Consider the following 21,738-nt stretch of genomic DNA (forward strand, 5'->3'; position numbering starts at 1 on the left):
TTGTGAGTGTATGTGTGTGGCAACATACATACACAAATAAACGTCAGTATCCCCCTAAAGCAGCCAGAGGGATAAGTGGTTCTATTTCTGTATTCACTCGATGTCTCGCTATTGGGAGAGCGCCCTCTGGCGTGATCGCAGATGTATTACTTACACACTTTCCAGACGATTTATTGGGTGGATTCTGATCGTCACCTGACAGGAGGTCCCGCCCTCCTAGGTACATAATCGTCAGTGGGATCAGCCCCCTGTAATTCAGTTTCTCTTCTCGCCGAGATCAGAGGAGGCATCTCTCAGTCCCTCAGCGAGTCGAACAAGCTAAGAAGGTTTCACAATGGACAGGATCGCATCTCGGGCCACGAAACGCTGTCGGTGTTTGGACGATCTTATACATAAAGCCATCAGTAAATTAATTACATTTTTGCAAGTTCTCTCACACTAGCTTCGCAAGCTACCAACTAGCGTCACATGCTACCGGCTAGCTTGGCGCACCGCTACCAATTAGCCTCACAAGCTATTGTTAGCAGCGCGCCCTGCACGCTACCGTTAGCTGCATGCTAACACCGAGCAAACACGACAGCATCACCTGCTTCACATCGTGTTTTTCTCCTTAGCGCTTAGCACGCTACCAACTAGCATCGCATGCTACTAGCTAGCTTAGCGCGCTGCTACCGACTAGGTGGCGATCAGAATCCAGCCAATACATTGTCCGGAAGTGTATGAGTAATGCTTCTGTGATCACGCCAGAGGGCACTCTCCCATAGCGAGACATCTCGCTCATATATCATAGAACCGGGGGTTACGTTTAGTAACCTATCGTTTGTTAGATAGTGCTCTCGGTGTGTGCGTGACTGATGTATGCGTGGGAGTAAGGCTGTGGTGTGTGGGGTTGGCTGCTGGGCCTGCTGTGGCAGTTCTGCTGCTCGCTGAGCAGACTGGTGGTCTCGCCCGGAGGCGGGCCGTTCTCTGGGTGCACGCACGGCGGGGAGGGGGGCTGCGCCGCCTTAGCCGCGTGAGAGAAGGCGAAAGTTGTGTGGGTGTACGGACCCGGACCCGCCACGCACGGAGGCGTCTGGGACAACGGGGTGTGGTTGCTGCTCGGGGGGGTGGGCGTGGTTTGGGGCAGGTGGGTCTGGCTGCCGGCACGGGGGCTGGAGGAGGAAGAGGAGGTGGTTTGTGGGGGAGGAGGAAGAGGGGTGCGACTGTTGGCCGGCGGAGGCGTGGGCTGAGGGAGGGACGGGGGACAGCTGGCGGCGGGCGGCGGGGTGGGGGCGGGGTTGGGGTTGGGCAGGGGCGCCGAGACCACTTTGTCCAGACGAGTGTGACTGCCCTCTGGGGACTGAGGGGTGCTGCTGTCCAGTCTGGAGGCCAGCAGACCGTTCTGGTACTGGGAACGAGTCACCTGGAGAGAGAGACAGAGGAGAGACATGAGAGAGAGAACAGGAGAGAGAGACAGGAGAGAGACAGAGGAGAGACATGAGAGAGAGACATGAGAGAGAGACAGGAGAGAGACATGAGAGAGACATGAGAGAGAGACAGGAGAGAGAGACAGGAGAGAGAGACAGGAGAGAGACATGAGAGAGAGACAGGAGAGAGAGACAGGAGAGAGACATGAGAGAGAGAGAGAGAGAGAGAGAGAGAGAGAGAGAGAGAGAGAGAGAGAGAGAGAGAGAGAGAGAGAGAGAGAGACAGGAGAGAGACATGAGAGAGAGAGAGAGAGGAGAGAGACAGGAGAGAGACAGGAGAGAGAGACAGGAGAGAGACAGGAGAGAGAGACAGGAGAGAGAGACAGGAGAGAGACATGAGAGAGAGAGAGAGAGAGAGAGAGAGAGAGAGAGAGAGAGAGAGGAGAGAGACAGGAGAGAGTCAGGAGAGAGAGACAGGAGAGAGAGAGTCAGGAGACAGAGGAGAGACATGAGAGAGAGACATGAGAGAGAGACAGGAGAGAGAGACAGGAGAGAGACAGGAGAGAGACATGAGAGAGAGACATGAGAGAGAGACAGGAGAGAGAGACAGGAGAGAGAGACATGAGAGAGAGACATGAGAGAGAGACAGGAGAGAGAGACATGAGAGAGAGACATGAGAGAGAGACAGGAGAGAGACAGGAGAGAGACATGAGAGAGAGACATGAGAGAGAGACAGGAGAGAGAGACAGGAGAGAGAGACATGAGAGAGAGACATGAGAGAGAGACAGGAGAGAGACATGAGAGAGAGCCAGGAGAGAGAGACAGGAGAGAGGACATGAGAGAGAGAGAGAGAGAGAGAGAGAGAGAGAGACAGGAGAGAGACATGAGAGAGAGAGAGAGAGAGAGAGAGAGGAGAGAGACAGGAGAGAGACAGGAGAGAGAGACAGGAGAGAGACAGGAGAGAGAGACAGGAGAGAGAGACAGGAGAGAGACATGAGAGAGAGAGAGAGAGAGAGAGAGAGAGAGAGAGAGAGAGAGAGGAGAGAGACAGGAGAGAGTCAGGAGAGAGAGACAGGAGAGAGAGAGTCAGGAGACAGAGGAGAGACATGAGAGAGAGACATGAGAGAGAGACAGGAGAGAGACAGGAGAGAGAGACATGAGAGAGACAGGAGAGAGAGACAGGAGAGAGACAGGAGAGAGAGACAGGAGAGAGAGACAGGAGAGAGACATGAGAGAGAGAGAGAGAGAGAGAGAGAGAGAGAGAGAGAGAGAGAGAGAGAGAGAGAGAGAGAGAGAGAGAGAGAGAGAGAGAGAGAGGGGAGAGAGACAGGAGAGGTCAGGAGAGAGAGACAGGAGAGAGAGAGTCAGGAGACAGAGGAGAGACATGAGAGAGAGACATGAGAGAGAGACAGGAGAGAGACAGGAGAGAGACATGAGAGAGAGAGACATGAGAGAGAGACAGGAGAGAGAGACAGGAGAGAGAGACATGAGAGAGAGACATGAGAGAGAGACAGGAGAGAGACAGGAGAGAGACATGAGAGAGAGACAGGAGAGAGAGACAGGAGAGAGAGACAGTAGAGAGAGACATGAGAGAGAGACATGAGAGAGAGACAGGAGAGAGAGACATGAGAGAGAGACATGAGAGAGAGACAGGAGAGAGACAGGAGAGAGACATGAGAGAGAGACAGGAGAGAGAGACAGGGAGAGGGAGAGAGAGACATGAGAGAGAGACAGGGAGAGGGAGAGAGAGACAGACAGACATGAGAGAGAGACAGGAGAGAGAGACAGGAGAGAGAGAGGGAGAGAGAGACATGAGAGAGAGACAGGAGAGAGAGACAGGGAGAGAGAGACAGGAGAGAGAGACAGGAGAGAGAGACAGGAGAGAGAGACAGGGAGAGGGAGAGAGAAAGGAGAGAGAGACAGGAGAGAGAGAGTCAGGAGACAGAGGAGAGACATGAGAGAGAGACAGAGGAGAGGGAGAGAGAGACAGGAGAGAGAGACAGGGAGAGAGACAGGAGAGAGAGAGAGAGAGAGACAGGAGAGAGAGACAGGGAGAGGGAGAGAGAGACAGGAGAGAGAGACAGGAGAGAGAGAGAGACAGGAGAGACAGACAGAGGAGAGACATGAGAGAGAGAGAGAGAGACAGAGGAGAGAGACGGGAGAGAGAGACAGGAGAGAGAGAGACAGGAGAGACAGACAGAGGAGAGACATGAGAGAGAGAGAGACAGGAGAGAGACGGGAGAGAGACAGGAGAGAGACGGGAGAGAGACAGAGGAGAGAAATGAGAGAGAAACAGAAGAGAGAGACAGGAACATGAAATGGAGAACTACAACCAAAGATGGTTAATATAGGAAGATACGCCATCCCAATTGGAGCCAAACATGGTCTCCTAAGTCTGACGGCAGATCTCGCGAATGTCCGATGTTTACTGGTGCTAGATCCCTCCAGAGTGTGTTGCTGGACAGAGAAAGGTCAGAAAGGTCGATAATAAAGTTGATTTTCACCTGATTTGTCTCTCTGAAAAAAAGCCATTTTAGTGTGAAAATCTAGGGAAGATTGTGTGGCTTGTGGCGATCGGGTCCAATATTTAGTTCAGTGACCATGGGCCTAAAGAATGGTTCAGAAGCTGTGTTCACGTTCACTCTTCCATTGGAATGAATAGACTCCAACCTGCTTCTGGTCTCCTAAAAAGGCGGGTCCACCTACTTCACGCAGATACAGGAAGTAAACCGGAGATGGTCTTTTTGTCTTATGGCTACAGATCTGGTCAACCTGGACCTTGACAACTGGTTCCCCCCCTCCTCCCCATTCTGTGGAACCCACTTTGACGGGTTGGTTTCATCGATATGTTTTTGGTGATACGCTGATCCGACCGCCTTCTCGCTCGGCGCATCATTCCCTCAGGTCCTCTGCGATGCGCACACAGAGTTGCATCATTCCCTCAGGTCCTCTGCGATGCGCACACAGAGTTGCATCATTCCCTCAGGTCCTCTGCGATGCGCACACAGAGTGGTCCAGTTGGGCGGGTCTTGAGTAGGCCGGTCACAATTATTACATAAATGGCCTAATCGCAATGATTTAGCATAATCGTCATTATCGTCATAATCGTTTCCATGTTCATACATTTTCAAACATTTTCCAAAAATAGCAGAAATAGCTGATCTACAAGCTTACAACGCGTCAACTTGACGCGTTGTAAGCTTGTAGATCAGCTATTTCTGCTATTAAATTAAAAAAAATATATATATATTTTTTTGAAAGTATAAAAATATTAAATATGCCAGTAATTTCTTTGTATATTTAAGTTATTTGTCATATCTGTGCCCTGTGCAATTATCTATTACAAAGCGTAAAAGGTAAACGGAAATAACGTTTGTATTCACAAGGTTCCAATGTTCAATGCAGCCAAACACACAATTAAATGGTTAATCGCAATTATTTGTGTGACAATTAATCGTCAACTTAAATGTGTAATGGTGACATCCCTGTTCTTGAGACACACTGGTGACCTACTCACACACACATTATGCCCACATTTCACACATAGTAGGATTCTGTAACCCGCTTTCTTTTATCCGTTTCTTCTTTCTTTTTTTGCTTTAATGAAGTTATTTATGTTGGTTTTGTGTCTTAGTATCTAGAAGAGCACTACATGAGTCTGATGTATCATTAAACATTTAGTGGAAGCCCATTTCTTCAGAACTTACAGGTCAACTGACCTGGTTTGTACTCCACTGGCTTACTGTATGTCTTCAGTTACTAGGCAACCGTAAGCCAAATGGAGACTGCAAAGCACTAAAGACTGTAACATATGGAATAATAGATGCACCAAGGACTCTGACCTCTAAATGACACTTTTAGGGTCAGGGTTATGGTTATTGCACTGATTGCATTGTGAACACTCACTGTCACTTTTCTCTTGCATTGCACTGATTACAATGGACACTTTATTTATTTTGGGGTGGGATACGGTGTGGACGCCTTGTGTTGTTGTTGTTTTTCTGCATAGTGCAGGATGCTTGTATAAGTGTAAACTATTGTATTCTCTCACACCAACTCTTATTGTTATTTCCTGCCTTTGTGTTACTGTATCCGACAGTACTTATCCTTAACTCTGTTCCTGTAACTCTGTAACTCAACTGCTGTGCTGTCTCTGGGTGACTGAAATTGATCCAGCGGGACCAATAAAAAGGTATCTGCAGTATATCTATCTAAACACCGATACAGTTACATACAGAGAGAGATAACAGCCTCAATGCTGCAAAATGTGTCAAAAATTTAAATATCGTGCATCCCTTTTGAATAATTAATACCTGGAACGCATCTGTGTCACTTTTAGATTTCTTTAGGCTATTCAAAAATAGCAGATATACAAGCTCATAGCGCGGCACCGAGTGCCGCGCTACGAGCTTGTAGATCTGCTATTTTTTTTAAATCGTGATTTTTTTTTTTTTTTACATTTTTGCATCCCTTTTGAATAAACCAAAGGGAGTTACCTTGACGAACTGCACATCGGTGAGAGCGCGCACGCAGAAGTCGGGCGTGTACTGGAAGGGGGTCCCTGGTATGTAGGTGACGCTCCCGCCCACCGAGTTGTTGTCCGGCGCGTTGCAGCTGAGCGACGCGGAGCGGTTCAGACCGCCGGCGTGGGACGGAGAACGCAACTCTGACCACAGAGAGAGACAAAAAAAAAAAAACAGAGAAAAAAACAACAGTGAGCGGAGGGGGGGGGGGGGGGTAAAATATGCACGCACACACACACACACACACACATACATATGCATGCAGTGGTGGAAAAAGTACTCGGATTCTTTACTTAAGTAAAAGTACCAATACTGCAATATAGAAATACTCTGCTACAAGTAAAAGTCCAGAATTCAAAATTCACTTGTGTAAAAGTACAAAAGTATTGGCATCAAAATGTACTTAAAGTACCAAGAGTAAAAGTACTAAAGTATTTGAAAATAGCAGATCTACAAGCTCACAACGCGATCTGAGCTTGTAGATCGGCTATTTTCAAATAGCCAAGGTATAAAATAGGGCTAAAGTGGTTAATGTGTGTTTCATAATATCATAATTTATATCTGAAAAGTAACTAAAGTTTTCAAATAATTTTTGTGGAGTAATTGCCTCTGAGATGCAGTGGAGTAGAAGTAAAAGTATTGGAAATTGGAAATACTCAAGTAAAGTACAATTACCTCAGAAATTGTACTTAAGTACAGTACTTAAGTAAATGTACTTTCCACCACTGTACGCATGCATGTGCTGCGTGTGTGTGTGCATGCTACACGACGGCCACGAGAAGGCACACACACACACACACACGAGAGCGACATTGTGTCGTCGACGTATCTTCATGTCGGGATTTAGTGACGTGAAGATCGGGAGAAAGAAAAAAAGTGAAATGTTGGGATGGAAAAAGGATGATTATTAAAGAAGATGATGATGAGTGCAGGCTTAGAAACATGGCTGACATAATAATACGGTAGCATGTGAGGTAGATCACACAGAAACATACCACACACACACACACACACGCACACACACGTGAATTAACATATTAACCACTTCCAGTCTGGCGTCCCTATGTCATTATAAGTATAAAAATAGGGCTTAAAAAGTGGTTAAATGCAAATATAAAGACAAGGTTTAGTATGACCAGTGGTTATTGAGTAAATGGTGAATGATGTTTATGTGATCTACTGCAGGGACGGGATGGGACAATGTCTGCCATGCAAAGAAGCAGGCACAGCACATACCTGACGGACTATCCTGGGTGGTTTGTCTATTTTTTTGGATAAAGTTCTTATTTAATGCGATCTAAGATTCGCCTATGGGGAAGTCCAATACAAAAAAATAAACGCCGTATCCCAGGGCTAGTGGAAGTTGACGTTGAGACTTACGGTATACTCTATTAATCTATTACAGACATTCATTTCGATGTCATTAAGGACATAAGGTCCGGCAAAAGAGCAATCGTACGCTCCTTCCAACATCAGAACTGTTCTTGGGGAAAAGGGAGGTGATATATTTAACGACAAATTGACGTCATTCTGAGCTTCGGGAGGAAGGGCGGTCCTCTGAACCTTTTCCCTCGGAACCCGTGTCAACCCCCCGATGTTCCCGACTCTCCCAACTATAGGGCATCGCAGTTCCCGCCCACTTCCTGGTTCCACTTCAAAAAACTCAATGCATTTTTCCCATTGACATTTCCAAAAATATTGATATCAATTATTTTAAGCCTAGAATCAAGCCATCCAGGGTCCTGGTGAATTATGACCATAAAAATGTTTTTTCTAAAAAAAAAAAAAAAAAAAAAAAAAATCTGTGATTTATTTTATTTTATATTTAATTATATGATATACTATATTTAATAAATACCCTTTTTTTTTGCCGTTTTCAAAAAAGTATTTTTCACAGAATCAAACGTTTTATGGTCACGATTCACCAGGACCCTGGATGGCTTGATTCTAAGCTTAAAATAATTGATATCAATATTTTTTATGTCAATGGGAAAAATGCATTGAGCATTTTGCAGTGGAACCCGGAAGTGGCCGCAACTGCGATGCCCTATAGTTCGGAAAGCCTGTCCGAACCGGGGAGTATTTTCAGACGTCGGAAAGGAAGTATGTATTGTTCTTAATAATAATCACCATCATTAACGTAATAATTATATCATAATATGGGGAAGGAGAGGGGATTCTTTTCTGGGCACCCGGCTGATGGCTGCTCAGATGGCTCCTGATGAACCATATCATACATATAGTATTCATTTATCATATTATAACAGTATTTACATTGAACCAGCGGTCAGGCTGACCTACCTTAACACTTATTTTTGTGAGGGTGACAAATAAACATGTGGATGGATCAGTGATTAAACGGAGGGAGATAGTGACGACAGGGGTCAGAGGTTAACGGGGGGCGGAGGGGGAGGCACTTGAACTAGAGCCCCCATCCAGCAAGCCTTCTACCGCAGTGGTTTTCAACCAGTGGTCCCGGGGACCACCAGTGGTCCTTGAGGTGAGTACCGGGGGGTCCCCAGAGAAATTAGTTAACATTAACGTCAAAATCATTTTTAACCACTTAGCTTTTGGCTATTCAAAAATAGCAGATCTACAAGCTCATAGCGCGGCACCGAGTGCCGCGCTATGAGCTTGTAGATCTGCTATTTTTGAACAGCCAAAGTATAAAATAATGATTAAAGTGGTTAAAAAAAAACCCTAGTCTCCCTCCGTGGTGGTGGGCAGGAAATTTACCTCAGTGCCACCTGAGCACCCAACAAAATAGAAGACTAAATCAGTGGTTCTCAACCAGTGTGTCTGGTTACGGGTCCATTTGGTTTCATTTGACACTCTCAAGAGTTCAATTATTGCTATGAAGGCAGCTCTCCTAGCGGATAATACCGTCAGGAGAAGGCGTGCTCTACTCAAGGGGAGTCTTGAGGAGTAGTCTCTTGGGATTAACTGGGGTGCAGATTCTTGAGAATACATACAGGAACATACGCACTCTCTTCAGTTATGTTCTTGGTTTATTCTTTAAAGATGAACAGCCGCAGCAGACACGTCTATCTAGAGAAACGGACGCGTTTCGGCACGTCGGCCTTCCTCAGCGTTTCAAACTGACAGTCAGTTGGAAACGCTGAGGAAGGCCGACGATGTTCCTTTATTGTTAAATTATTGTTAAACATCTGCATTACTTAATTTACAACAAGTAACACAATTAGAGAAGGTAGAAGAATTGTTATTTTGACGTTTGCCTCTTATCTCTCCCGTGGTACCAACATCAATACAGCATGGATGGAATTGTGGACAAAATCGTATCCAACTACTACAAAATGTTCTAAGTTTTGGGTCTGCGGGGCTAAATCTCATCAAACGGTGGTTCCGCGGCTCAAATGACGAATAAATAATGGACCTTGATGTGAAAAAGGTTGAAAACCACTGTGTCTAAATGAAAAGATATGAGCGTAAACGGTTAGCTAAGTGAGCGGTAGGTATTGTTGCACTTGCTGGATAAGAGGCCCTACAGATGATGATGAAAGAGATGACAAAGACAGATGGGTGATATATATTGGTTTAAAATAAAGGAACCCTCTCCCTCTCCCTCATGCCATTGTTTACCTGGGAAACGGGAGAACAGAGAAAACCTTTTAAGAGAGAGACGTCGTGGAGGGGGGGATGACACCGAGGGGGAGGGGGGCGGGGTGACAGCTGAGAGGAGGGGGGGGAGGGCAGAGAGAGAAACAGTCTTAGTTTAGTGAGTAACTCTGTGCTAGTTTTCAATATGATTTTTACTTCACTGGAGTATATCCCAAAGAGAGAAACTTAGTCTTAGTTTAGTGAGTCTGTGAGTGTGACTGTCTGTGTGTAACTCTGTGCTAGTTTTCAAGATGATGTTCCACATCATACGACTCACTGGATTAATTACAGATTAAACATTGTTGGAGCCTATTTTGTAAACTGTTTTGTAAACGCCTCAGAAGACCAAAACGTCGTCTACATATAGTTATAGCAGGGGTCATCAATGTGTCCGTACACGGACACATTGATGACCTGTTGGTTTTTTACATAAAATTATAATGTTCTTATTTTGATCATAAGCCCCTGAATGTCAGTCTTCAGCTTTTACACACACACCAATGTGTGTGTAAATGGACCCAAATATGGGTCCATTTGGTTCCATTTGTACATTTTGGTTCCATTTGTACACTTTTAGAGTTACAGACCTGTAAAGGTCATTTAAAACCACTTGAGACCTGGAACACATCTGTGTCACTTTAGATTTCTTTGACTATTCAAAAATAGCAGATCCCCCCCCCCCACAATAGACCCTCAAGGTCGCAGTTATCAGTCTCTGTTGTGTGTGTGCGAGGGAGACAGGGAGTGTGTCAAGGATTTATGGGTGAATCAGCGAGCATGTGTGTATGAGAGGCCACAGGGGTGTGTGTGGGTGTGCGGTGTGTGTGTGTGTGTGTGTGTGTGTGTGTGTGTGTGTGTGTGTGTGTGTGTGTGTGCGTGTGCGTATGTCCGTGTGCGTATGTCCGTATTTCAACTTTTTATAGTTTTTCATAAATTAACGCCCCAGTTCATCGTACTGTATGACACTGGGGCGTTGATAAAAGACACACATAAAAGTAGCAACAAAACAGAATATCTGATCTACAAGTTCACAATGCATTGTGAACTTGTAGATCAGCTATTCTTTTTGCCATTTCTTTTTTTTACAGAAGATATTTTGAATGCCTTTATTATGGATAGGACATAATATACATTGTAGCCTTGGTGCCCAGACCGCTACGCCAGCGGTCCGGGCCTTTTTTTTAATTTATTTTTAGCTATTTCAGGTAAAGTGTCTGAGTGTGTCTGTGTGTTCTATGAATATTTAAACCAATGGAAAAGTATGAACAGGAGCTTGTGATTAAATAATAACTACACTGCATCCATTTTGAACACATGGTTCTGTTTTTTACCATTTCCTGGAAAGGAACGGTTTTGGAACAGGTTTCAAATTCAAAAGCATCTAAAGTAGCAGATCTACCACCTAGAAACGCGGCGCTGTAGTGCAGGGCTACTCAACTTAAGATGGCTCAGGGGCCACTCAGCAAAATACCAAAAGTCCAAGGGGCCGCAAAGCTAAACATTTCGGTCCTATTTTGGATTTTTCGATTTTGTAACACACTACACATTGTTATTGTTATAAGAAAATGTTCATTTTGACATCATATTCTTTTCACTGTACCAGTTTATTTTGTGTGCATGTCCAGCGGCGTCAGTTACAGCAAAAGCTAAGGTATGGCAAGGTTAGGGTTGCCAACTCCCAGAGATTGAAATAAGGGACACCTAACATGGCGCGGCCGAATAATTTTTTTTGGGGGGGGGGGCGTCAAACTCCCCAAAACCCTTGAAATGCATAGAAAACTATGGTATAATGCATAATTTATAACAGTTATAACACAATGGTCTTACACCTGCATTAGGTTACTATTCTACCTTGCCATACCCAATTGACGCCCCTGTGTATGTCTGTATGTTTAAAAAAAAAAAAGAGGAAGCAACCCATATATTTTAACGGAAATTTATATTTCTATCCTGTGCTTCACAATGAAAAAATTGAGTAGCGCTGCTGTAGTGTGATCAAAAAGGGCGTCAATTTACGGAAAAACACAACAAGTTTAAATATGGAGATAAGAGGTTTCTGCCTGACAGCGAGGATAATGTATGTGTGTGTGTGTGTGTGGGGGGGGGGGGGGGGGTAGAGCTGGAATAAAAGGCTCTGCCAGATTCAAGGTTGAGTTGTAGAATGTGGCAGAAGGACCTGCAAAACACACACACACACACACACACACACACACACACACACACACACACACACACACACACACACACACACACACACACACACACACACACACACACACACACACACACACACACACACACACACACACACACACCCCCCCTCTCCCGGTGTTGCCATATCTGCTTATTATTGGGCTTGTTTTTCTGTAAGGTTGCTTGTAAATATTGTTAGTTGCAGGTTGAGATATTTTGGTCATGTTTCTAAAGTGTAGTTGTGTATTTGGGCTTGTTTCCTAATGTTGTTTAAGCCAGTAAAATATTTTTAAATCAAGGACCCTCAAATTAATGCATGTATTTGTCGACGAACCCCCCACCCCCCTATCTGAAAATATTTTGTGCCAAAGACAGATTGGTGTTGTTAAAATGTTTTATTTTTTTCAAAGATTCTTTTGAAAATAGCCGATCTACAAGCTCACAACGCGCATTTTCAAACAGCCGATGCACATAGGTTTAAAGTGCTCATGTGGCCTAATAATAGTCGCTTCTTTTGGGCTTGTTTTTCCTAGACCCCGGTTGCTTATTTCTCTCGCAAAATCTGGCAACAGTGTCTCCGTCTCTGCTCCGGCTTATCGTCGTTCTCACAGAATAACCTCCTTCACTTTCCCATGGCTTACTCTCTTCTCCTCCTTATCTCCCTGACTCACTTGGTGATATGTTTACGCCTTATTATGCTGCTGTCACCCAGGTCAGCCCTAATGTCCATCAATACATACTAATTATTTATCTTCGTCTTCTGCGTATTGGTTCAATCGCAACGCGCTGCGAGCTTGCTCTGTAGATGTGCTATTTTCAGCATGCAACATTGTTGTTCGACAAAAATAGTAGAAATCCGGCTTCAGTCGTTTAAACATGAAGATAGTCCAGTTTAATTTCTGATTATATTCCTACATCTTGAGGTAAGGATGTTGTGTGCACACTGACACTCGCATCAACGCAACTTTCTTTAACCCATTAATACCTGGAACGCATCTGTGTCACTTTTATATTTCTTTAGGCTATTCAAAAATAGCAGATATACAAGCTCATAGCGCGGCACCGAGTGCCGCGCTACGAGCTTGTAGATCTGCTATTTTTGAAAAATCGTGAAAATTATTTTTTTACATTTTTTTCTGAAAAACTGTTAGGATTTAGAAAATGTTTAGAAGCGGCCTCAGGTCTTAAAGGGTTAATAGAAGCCAGGCTTGTGGGTCAGGCGACCTTAACTCTAAGACTGCCAGAGTTTTATTTTTTTACCCTCACAGACTGCCAGACTTTTCTAAGCTAGTACTTAGAATTTATTTTTATTTTTTTGTCTGTTTATTTTTTAACATTGAAGTGAATAGAGCAGCAACTTTTGTGAAAATGTTATCTCCTGGTTCTTTGGGACGAACGGAAAAACGGAAAAACTAAATAAATAAAAATGTATAATAAATTTTGATTTTGTAAAATTTATTTATTTTGCCAAAAACGTTTATTAACGTTTTTGGCAGGTAATGAGTTGTTAATCAACGTCATCTTCATCAATACGATCTTACGTGTTTTTGCCAATTATTTTGGGGGCCCCCGCATGCAATATCCTCACGGCTTACCAGTGGGGTCCGGGGGCCACAGGTTGGGCATCACTGGGCATATTTTCTTCTTTCTATGGTGAGACGGCTGCTGGCTGAGAGACAGAAACACTGCGGCACTTGTCTAACTCGTCCTCAAGTGGAATAAAGTTTTCATTCATGTTTTTGCTCCTGTTGTTATGACTGTTGCTGTGTGCAGGGTTTTCTTTTTTTTGTATCATTTTGTCATATTATGAGGAAGAAGTGTTTTGTTTGTTTTTTTAGTCAAAGTCATTCTTATTCAAGTTCTATATGAATATTCAGGGGGGTTTATCAAAATGTCAGGATAAACCACTGCACTGAAAAGTTTAAAGCCCTATTAAAATGTCATTTAGATGTTATGTAGACAGATGTCAGGTTCATCTGTTGACCTGGCATCCTAATAGTTTCAACGTACAGATTATTTTTATTTTGTTGATTATTATACTGTTTAGACTGATGATGTTCTTGGTTTACCTACGATCCTAGATTACTATTTATATGCATTTGATGTATTACCTGGTGTTTACCTTGTTTACTGTAAATCGCTCTGGATTCACCCATTCAATTCGGGAACGGATCTCTGTCATTTTAGATTTCTTTGGCTATTAAAAAAATAGCAGATCTACAAGCTCATGGTGCGGCACCGAGTGCCGCACCATGAGCTTGTAGATCTGCAATTTTTTGAAAAATCGTGAACATTTGTGCAAATCTTTGAATACATTTACAAATTTACAATACATCTTAACTCAAACCTTTGCTTCCGTGGAGGTCCCTGGAACAAAGCCTTTTCATGTCAAGGACCCCCCAAAAATGATATGTTTTTGGCCGCCGACCCCCCATCTCAAAACATGTCGTTCCAGGGACAACTGAACCCGCAGAAGCAAAGATTTGAGTTTCAAAATATACGTATTCAAAGATTTGCACAACAAATGTTCCAGATGCTTAAAAAAAAATAGCAGATCTACAAGCTCATAGCGCGGCACTCGGTGCCGCGCTATGAGCTTGTCGATCTGCTATTTTTGAATAGCCCAAAGTATAAAATAATGGTTATAACTAAATAATCGAACACGACACAGATGGGTTACCGGATTGAATGGGTTTAGAGCCTCTGCTAAAGGCCCTAAATTGTAAATAGCAATTGATAATGTTTTCTTTTATTGCTGATCTGTAGAGTATATATTATATACACTGGACAACAGAGAGGCATAATGACAGCTGCACATACTTGCACATCAAAAAGCAGCTTAATGTGTGTTTTATGAGACATAGAAAACACTTTATCCATAAAGCAGGAACAGAAAAGGTTAGTTATTATGACAACATCAACACTTCAAAGCAGAGACAGCGAGACGCTGTCCATAATCTAACAGTAGACTTTAACTTCCTCTATACCGGTGGTCCTCAAAGTGGGGTCCGGGGACCCCCAGGGGTCCTGGGGGGGGGGGGGGGGGGTTCCAGGGGGTCCCCAGCAAAAGTAGTTAACCCATTCAGAACCGGAGGTTCCGATTCTACAAATGTCTTCTAAACAGTGTTGGAAAGTAACTAAAGTAATATGTAACTTAAAGTAATATTATTACTTTTTTCCAGTAACTAGTAAAGTAACTAATTACTTTTGGCAGGGAGTAATGAGTAAAGTAACATATTACTTTTTAATCAAGTAATATATAATAAGTAATATATTACTATGTTTTAGTAACTTTTCCAACACAGTGTTGGAAAGTAATGTTTTAGTAACTTTTCCAACACAGTGTTGGAAAGTAACTAAAGTACTATGTAACTTAAAGTAATATATTACTTTTTTCCAGTAACTATTAAAGTAACTAATTACTTTTGGCAGAGAGTAATAAGTAAAGTACCTATATTACTTTTTAAACAAGTAATATGTAATAAGTATAAGTAAATAAGTATATTACTATGTTTTAGTAACTTTTCCAACACTGCTTCTAAATCCTAACAGTTTTCTGGAGAAAAAAAAACGTATGTTACTATATCAGTGGTGCTCCTTCTTCATGTCAAGGACCCCCAGAATGACATGTATTTTGGTCGTGGACCCAATGCGCTATGAGCTTGTACAGTATATATCTGCTATTTTTTTGAATAGCCAAAGTATGAAATAATGGTTTAATGGTTACACAGATGCGTTCCCGGTTTGAATTGGTTAATGTAGTATCACAATCATTTTAACCACTTTATCCATTTATACGTCAGGCTATTCAAGAATAGCAGATCTACAAGCTCACGGTGCGTCACTTCGTGCCGCGTTGTGAGCTATTTTTGAAGTGTTAAAATAGCGTTTTTTGATTTTTTTGTTTATAACACAAATCTTCTCTTCTGGGGGTCCCTGGCACAAAACATTTTCAGATGGGGGTCCGCAGCCAAACGTATATATTTTCAGATGGGGGTCCTTGACATGAAAAAGTTTTCAGACTTTCTGAGCTCAAGGCACATCAGAGGACAAGTCAACGTCTCAAGGCACAACCAGAATGTATACTGTAGGTAAAATAGCAGATCTACAAGCTGTGAACTGTGTATTTTTGAAAACAAATGTGGGGAAACATTTGAGTGGGAAATGAGCGTCTCTACAAAGTACACATGAGAAGAAAAAACATTCAGAAACCTTTAAAAAATATATATTATATAATGGTCTCTGTCGGGTGGAAACCTCGTACGTCCAAAACTGTTACTTTTCAAGATTCAAATAAAAAAATAGCAAAAAGTAGCAGATCTACAAGTTTCGAGCTTGCAGATCTGCTTTTTTTTTGTAATGCTTTTGTGTGACGCTGTAGTTAGTATGATCAAGTAGGATGTTGATCTACGATAAAATATGGAGCAAAGAGGTTTCTTTTCCGACAGCAACGATATAATGCAGTAATAATGTGTGGTCGTCGAGAACCACTATGTTCTACACAGTAAAACCCACAGTGTCCATTCATCCCGGGTCCATTTGGTTACATGTGTACTGTACACTCCCAGAGTTACATTAATCCATTAACACATTGATTGCCTAGATCGCATGTATGCGTTCTTTCATTTTTGGGGGAAAATTCCACAAGGGGCGCCCGAACACAGCTTTGGAATGATCGATCGTCTCTCAGAGAAGAAAAATGTGGACGTGACATCATTCCAAAAAACGTCACTTCCACCCGCCCCAATGATGGGATTTTCAGAAAAACAGCTGTAACTCTGTTTCTTTTTTTTTCATTGAAAACCACCCGTTTTCAGCGGAACCAAAGCTCAAAAATGGCGGATAGCGTTTTTTTTCCCGCGTTTTTTTTTTACACAATGTCGGTTCCACGGCGTTTCAAATATCATCGGATTGAGGTAATTATACGCCCGGCACGGGGATAGAAAACTATGTTTAATATCTTGGCCATCAATGTGTTAAAGGGTAAGACCACTTTGGTAGAGGTTTGGGTTGTGTAGTTACCTTGCCATGATGTAACTCCAAAGGTGGGCAAGAAATAAAAAATAATTGCTCCATTGATTAGAAATTGATAATTCAAAATATGCTCCTCATTGACTTACATTGTACGGTAAAACAGCTCTCAAAGTCACTCTTTTAGCACATAAACGAACGCAAACATAGCTGATTCAGACAATATAGAGCATCACCAAACCCAGTACTGTTTGTTTTTTTTATAAAAATGTCAACTTCCTGTTGATTTTACTATTTGAAGATCTGGATCCGGATCCGCGGATCCAGTCCAGGTTTTCTACTTATTAAAAATAGTAAAATCAACAGGAAGTTGACATTTTTATTTAAAAAAAAAACAGTACTGGGTTTGGTGATGTTCTATATTGTCTGAATCAACTTTGTTTGCGTTCGTTTATGTGCTAAAAGAGTGACTTTGAGAGCTGTTTTACCGTACAATGTAAGTCAATGAGGAGCATATTTTGAATTATCAATTTCTAATCAATGGAGCAATTATTTTTGATTTCTTGCCCACTTTTGGAGTTACATCATGGCAAGGTAACTACACAACCCAAACCTCTACCAAAGTGGTCTTACCCTTTAAGACATGAGGCAGATTCTAAAAATGATTTTTGAAAAAAAGCTTTAAAAAAATAAAATCACTATTTTTCAAAAAATAGCAGATCACGAGCTTGTAGATCTGCTTTTTTTGAATAGCCAAAGAAATCTAAAGCGACAAAATGTATGGGTGAACACTGAGGATTTTACTGTCCCATTATTCTCTCAGCTACATTTTCCATAAATGTGTTTATAAGACTCTGTATTCTTTGTAAAAAAGACTAAACAAGAAAAACAGAAATATTCTCTAAAGTTGACATTTCAGTAATAAGTCAACACAATTATTATTGTACACAATATCCATGCGGTTATGACAGCATTGCACCACTAGGTGTCACCAGTGGTTGCTACCTCTCTATATTCATCATGTGAAAGGTCTCATCATAACCTACTCTCAGACCACAAAAGAGTGATTTATACTTCGTGGTAGGACAGTGTGTCAGTGACACTGAGCGCAGCATCAATTAAGCATTAAAGCTCAAGTGTGTGCGGCTGACCTGTGGCTTTGGCCTCCCCAACCAGGACTAATACTAAAGAGTACTGTTCCCCGACACTCTCTGGACTCTGAAACCTGGCCATCACACAACACCTAGCATCCTCTCATGCACACGCGCACACACACACACACACACACACACACACACACACACACACACACACACACACACACACACACACACACACACACACACACACACACACACACACACACACACACACACACACTCACACACACACACACACGCACCCTGGCATGCACGCACACACACATAAACACTAGGGTTGGGCAATTTGGACAAAATCAATTATCACTTATATATTCTTGACCAAATACCTTGATATCGCCATTATGCCAATCAATTTTCTTTTTTCATTCATTCATTCATTCATATTAAAGTAAAAGACAACACTTTTGCCATGTCATGATATTATATGTGAAATCCCAGATGATATCAAGTCCCATATCACAATATCAATATAATATTGATATATTGCCCAGCCCTGACACGCACGCACGCACGCACGCACGCACGCACGCACGCACGCACGCACGCACGCACGCACGCACACACACACACACACACACACACACACACACACACACACACACACACACACACACACACACACACACACACACACACACACACACACACACACACACACACACACACACACACACACACACACACACACACACACACACGCACACACACACACACGCACCTCTACCGAAATGATCAGTTAATTTATGTTTTATATTAATAAACTAAATCTACACAGTAGCTACGTAGTAACTATAACCTCTCAGGAGATGTAGTGGTATTGAAGCGTAAACGACGCTATTTATTTTTGGTAGATTTTGGGAAAAATGCTTTTCTACTTCAAATACAGGCCTTTCACCAGTGTTGCCAGATTCTGTGAGAGAAACAAGCAACCAGGTCTAGGAGAACCAGCCCAAAAGAAGCGACTATGGGCCACATGAGCACTTTAACATGTACATCAGCTATTTGAAAATAGCAGATCTACAAGCTCACAACGCGTCGCGAGGCGACGCGTTGTGAGCTTGTAGATCGGCTATTTTCAAATAAAATCTTGCAGGGAAATTATAATAAGCAGATCTGGCAACCCTGACCTTTCACTGCACTAGTAACAGTAAAGTGTGTGTTTCTACATTGTGGTATTGCTCCTTTAACTTAACCCATTAAGACCGGGAAAGCATCTGTGTTTAGATTTCTTCGGCTATTCAAAAACAGCAGATATATACAAAGTGTAAAATAATAGTTATAGCTAAAACATCTAAAATGACACATGTGTATGCGTTCTTGGACTGAAGGGGTTAAACGTATCAGTAATCAGAGTACTGATACTTAGTGATAAGTACTTCCTTCACTTCCTCAACATGAGAAGCTGTATCTGAAGGAACACGAACACAGGAAATGAACGTGTGTGAATGTTTTACGTCTCATTTTCTCCTCCGTCGCACGATGAGGCGAGGCTGGCCAAAAAAAAAAAAGGTCTGCTCACTATACACACACACCGTCCTACCACGAAGTATAGTTCAGGCTTAAAGGAGCACTTCACCCATTTTCAACCTTACCGTCACATTAATTGGTACATTGCTAATGTTCTTTAGAAGACGGCACCATTTCTGTCTATACTCGTTTTGTTTCTCATTGGAGGGCTGTGGACGGTTCAGAAACCTGCCCACCAGTGACATCATCGATGGGGGGATTCCAAGCTATAATGGAACCTACAGCCTTTCTCTTTCTGGAAAGTTAGCAGTACATTTCTTTATGCTACAGTATGTTGATGAATTGAATTCATAGGACCACAACGGAAACAAGTTCCCAGGAACTTTTTTGTGTTATCTTTTTTAAACCTTAATGTCTGACTGTACCACCTGCTGTTTACATTTCCACCCGACAGAGACCATGATAAACGATAATTAAATAGAATTACATAAATCTGAATTATTTTGTACTTATTTGTGCTTTGTAGTCACTCGTTTCCCAATCAAATGCTTCCACACATTTGTTTAAAAAAATAGAAGCTCACAGCTTGTAATAAAGTATTAAATCAATCAATCAATCAATCAATCAATGCTGAAATAGAAGACATTTCTCTTGCATAAAATCTTTTTTGAAATGACCAAACCTGCCCCACCAATGATGTCACTGGTGGGCGGACACGGAGTGAGTAGACATAAATGCCAGCTTCTCTGGTGTGTGGACACATGACGTGCGCGTGCGTGCGTGCGTGCGTGCGTGCGTGCGTGCGTGCGTGCGTGTGTGCGTGCGTGTGTGTGTGTGTGTGCGTGCGTCTCACCCACTGACGATGCGTTCAGAGCCATTACTCCGTAGTAGGAGAACGGTCCTGTTTCAAACTTCATGTTTTCATTGCCGGCCTCCACCTCCACCCGACCCTGTTGAAGACGAAGACACACAGACACACGCACACGCACCCACACACACACACACACACACACACACACACACACAGAGGGTGGAGTCAACACTAAATATTGCTGTTATCAGGCAGAAACCTCTTATCCCCATATTCTAACTTCTTGGGTTTTTTCCTAAATTAGCGCCGTACTTGATCCTGCTACAGCTTCACACGAAAACAGCAGAAGTAGCAGATCTACAAGCTCGAAACGCGTCGCTTTCGCGACGCGTTTCGAGCTTGTCCCCCCTATACCCGCATATCTGTCTAAACGCCTCCAAAAAGTTAGTGACACCCGCAGTCACGAAACTAGAGGGAGCGCAAACAACAATCTGGTACCACCCACCCATAAAACAAACATGGGCAAATTCTCCTTCTACAGCACGGCCACCAAGGTATGGAATAGTCTAACCCCATCCCTCAAAAAATGCAGTTCGCTGGGCTCATTTAAAACAGCCCTAAAACTCATCTTTCTGGAGGCCATAAGAGGAGGTAGTACCAGTTTCCCGGTAGACAGACGACCCCCCTCCCTTTTCTTTTGGTATATATTCTTTATTTTTCATGCTTTTTGGGCGGTGAAACCGCCCCTATAAGTGAGGTTTGGATATTTGTACAACAAATCCTGTGCTGTGATTGGCCAAAAATGTACCCCGCCTAACCCTGCACCGTGATTGGCCAATCACAGTCTATTCAGGACTGTGATTGGCCAGTGTCACATGACACATGTGCATAGCCCTATATAAGAAACCATAACTTAAAAAAAACATATATTTGTTTTTTTTAAGTTATGGTTTCTTCCATCATAAAGAGTGTTTCAATAAATGTATTTATTTTTTGTACATGATTGGTTGACTCCATTCAGTATTGTGATTAGCTAGCAAGACACCGCCCACTTCACACAGGGTGTGATTTTTTTTGTACATATTGGTATTTTTTCTCTGTATTTTATGTTGATTTGAACTGTTTGGTTGCTACTATTATATGTCTATGAAATTAATTCAAGGACCCCAACGGAAACAAGTCCGCAAGGACTTTTTGGGTCGGACCTTTTAGACAAAAGTATTATAAATGTAACTGTGTTGTTTTACATTCTTTTGCCTAAAAAAAATGTAACCAAAGGTTTTCAGATGGGGGTCCACTCCACATCATATCCTAATACATATTAACACATCGACCGCCAGAGGTTAATCTCATACTCACCAGTGCCAAGGTGTTTTTGTTGTTTTTTTCATGTCGCCATAGATCTTGTTAAAATCCTTAAGATTGAGCCGTACACGGTCTGTTTACATCCGCGACATCTCAACGTATCTCCCAGTGAAAATCATGTGTCAAACGGGGCATCCATGTTGTAGTTAGAGCGGATTACGTTAAACAGTGAAATGCGAGGAGAAAAAACTACAGGAAGAGAATTGAGTTTCAGTTTCGTC

At 42.6% G+C, this 21,738-nt stretch overlaps 1 protein-coding gene across 1 annotated transcript in view; it reads right to left on the bottom strand.

Annotated features, from left to right (window-relative positions):
• Positions 1–823: 823 nt before the first annotated feature.
• Positions 824–21,738, bottom strand: part of LOC308079057 (metal transporter CNNM4) — a gene marked incomplete at both ends in the record, with an annotated part of 74,544 nt that continues 53,629 nt past the window's right edge. Inside the window, 4 exons of the mRNA XM_080420393.1 lie at positions 824–1,402; positions 5,903–6,072; positions 9,530–9,619; positions 20,195–20,291. Coding sequence (XP_080276519.1) covers positions 824–1,402; positions 5,903–6,072; positions 9,530–9,619; positions 20,195–20,291 — 936 coding nt within the window. The remainder of the gene's footprint in view (positions 1,403–5,902; positions 6,073–9,529; positions 9,620–20,194; positions 20,292–21,738) is intronic.

The sequence above is a fragment of the Gymnoscopelus braueri genome (assembly GCF_963280865.1).
Source record: "Gymnoscopelus braueri genome assembly, chromosome: 22".
Lineage (NCBI taxonomy): Eukaryota > Metazoa > Chordata > Actinopteri > Myctophiformes > Myctophidae > Gymnoscopelus > Gymnoscopelus braueri.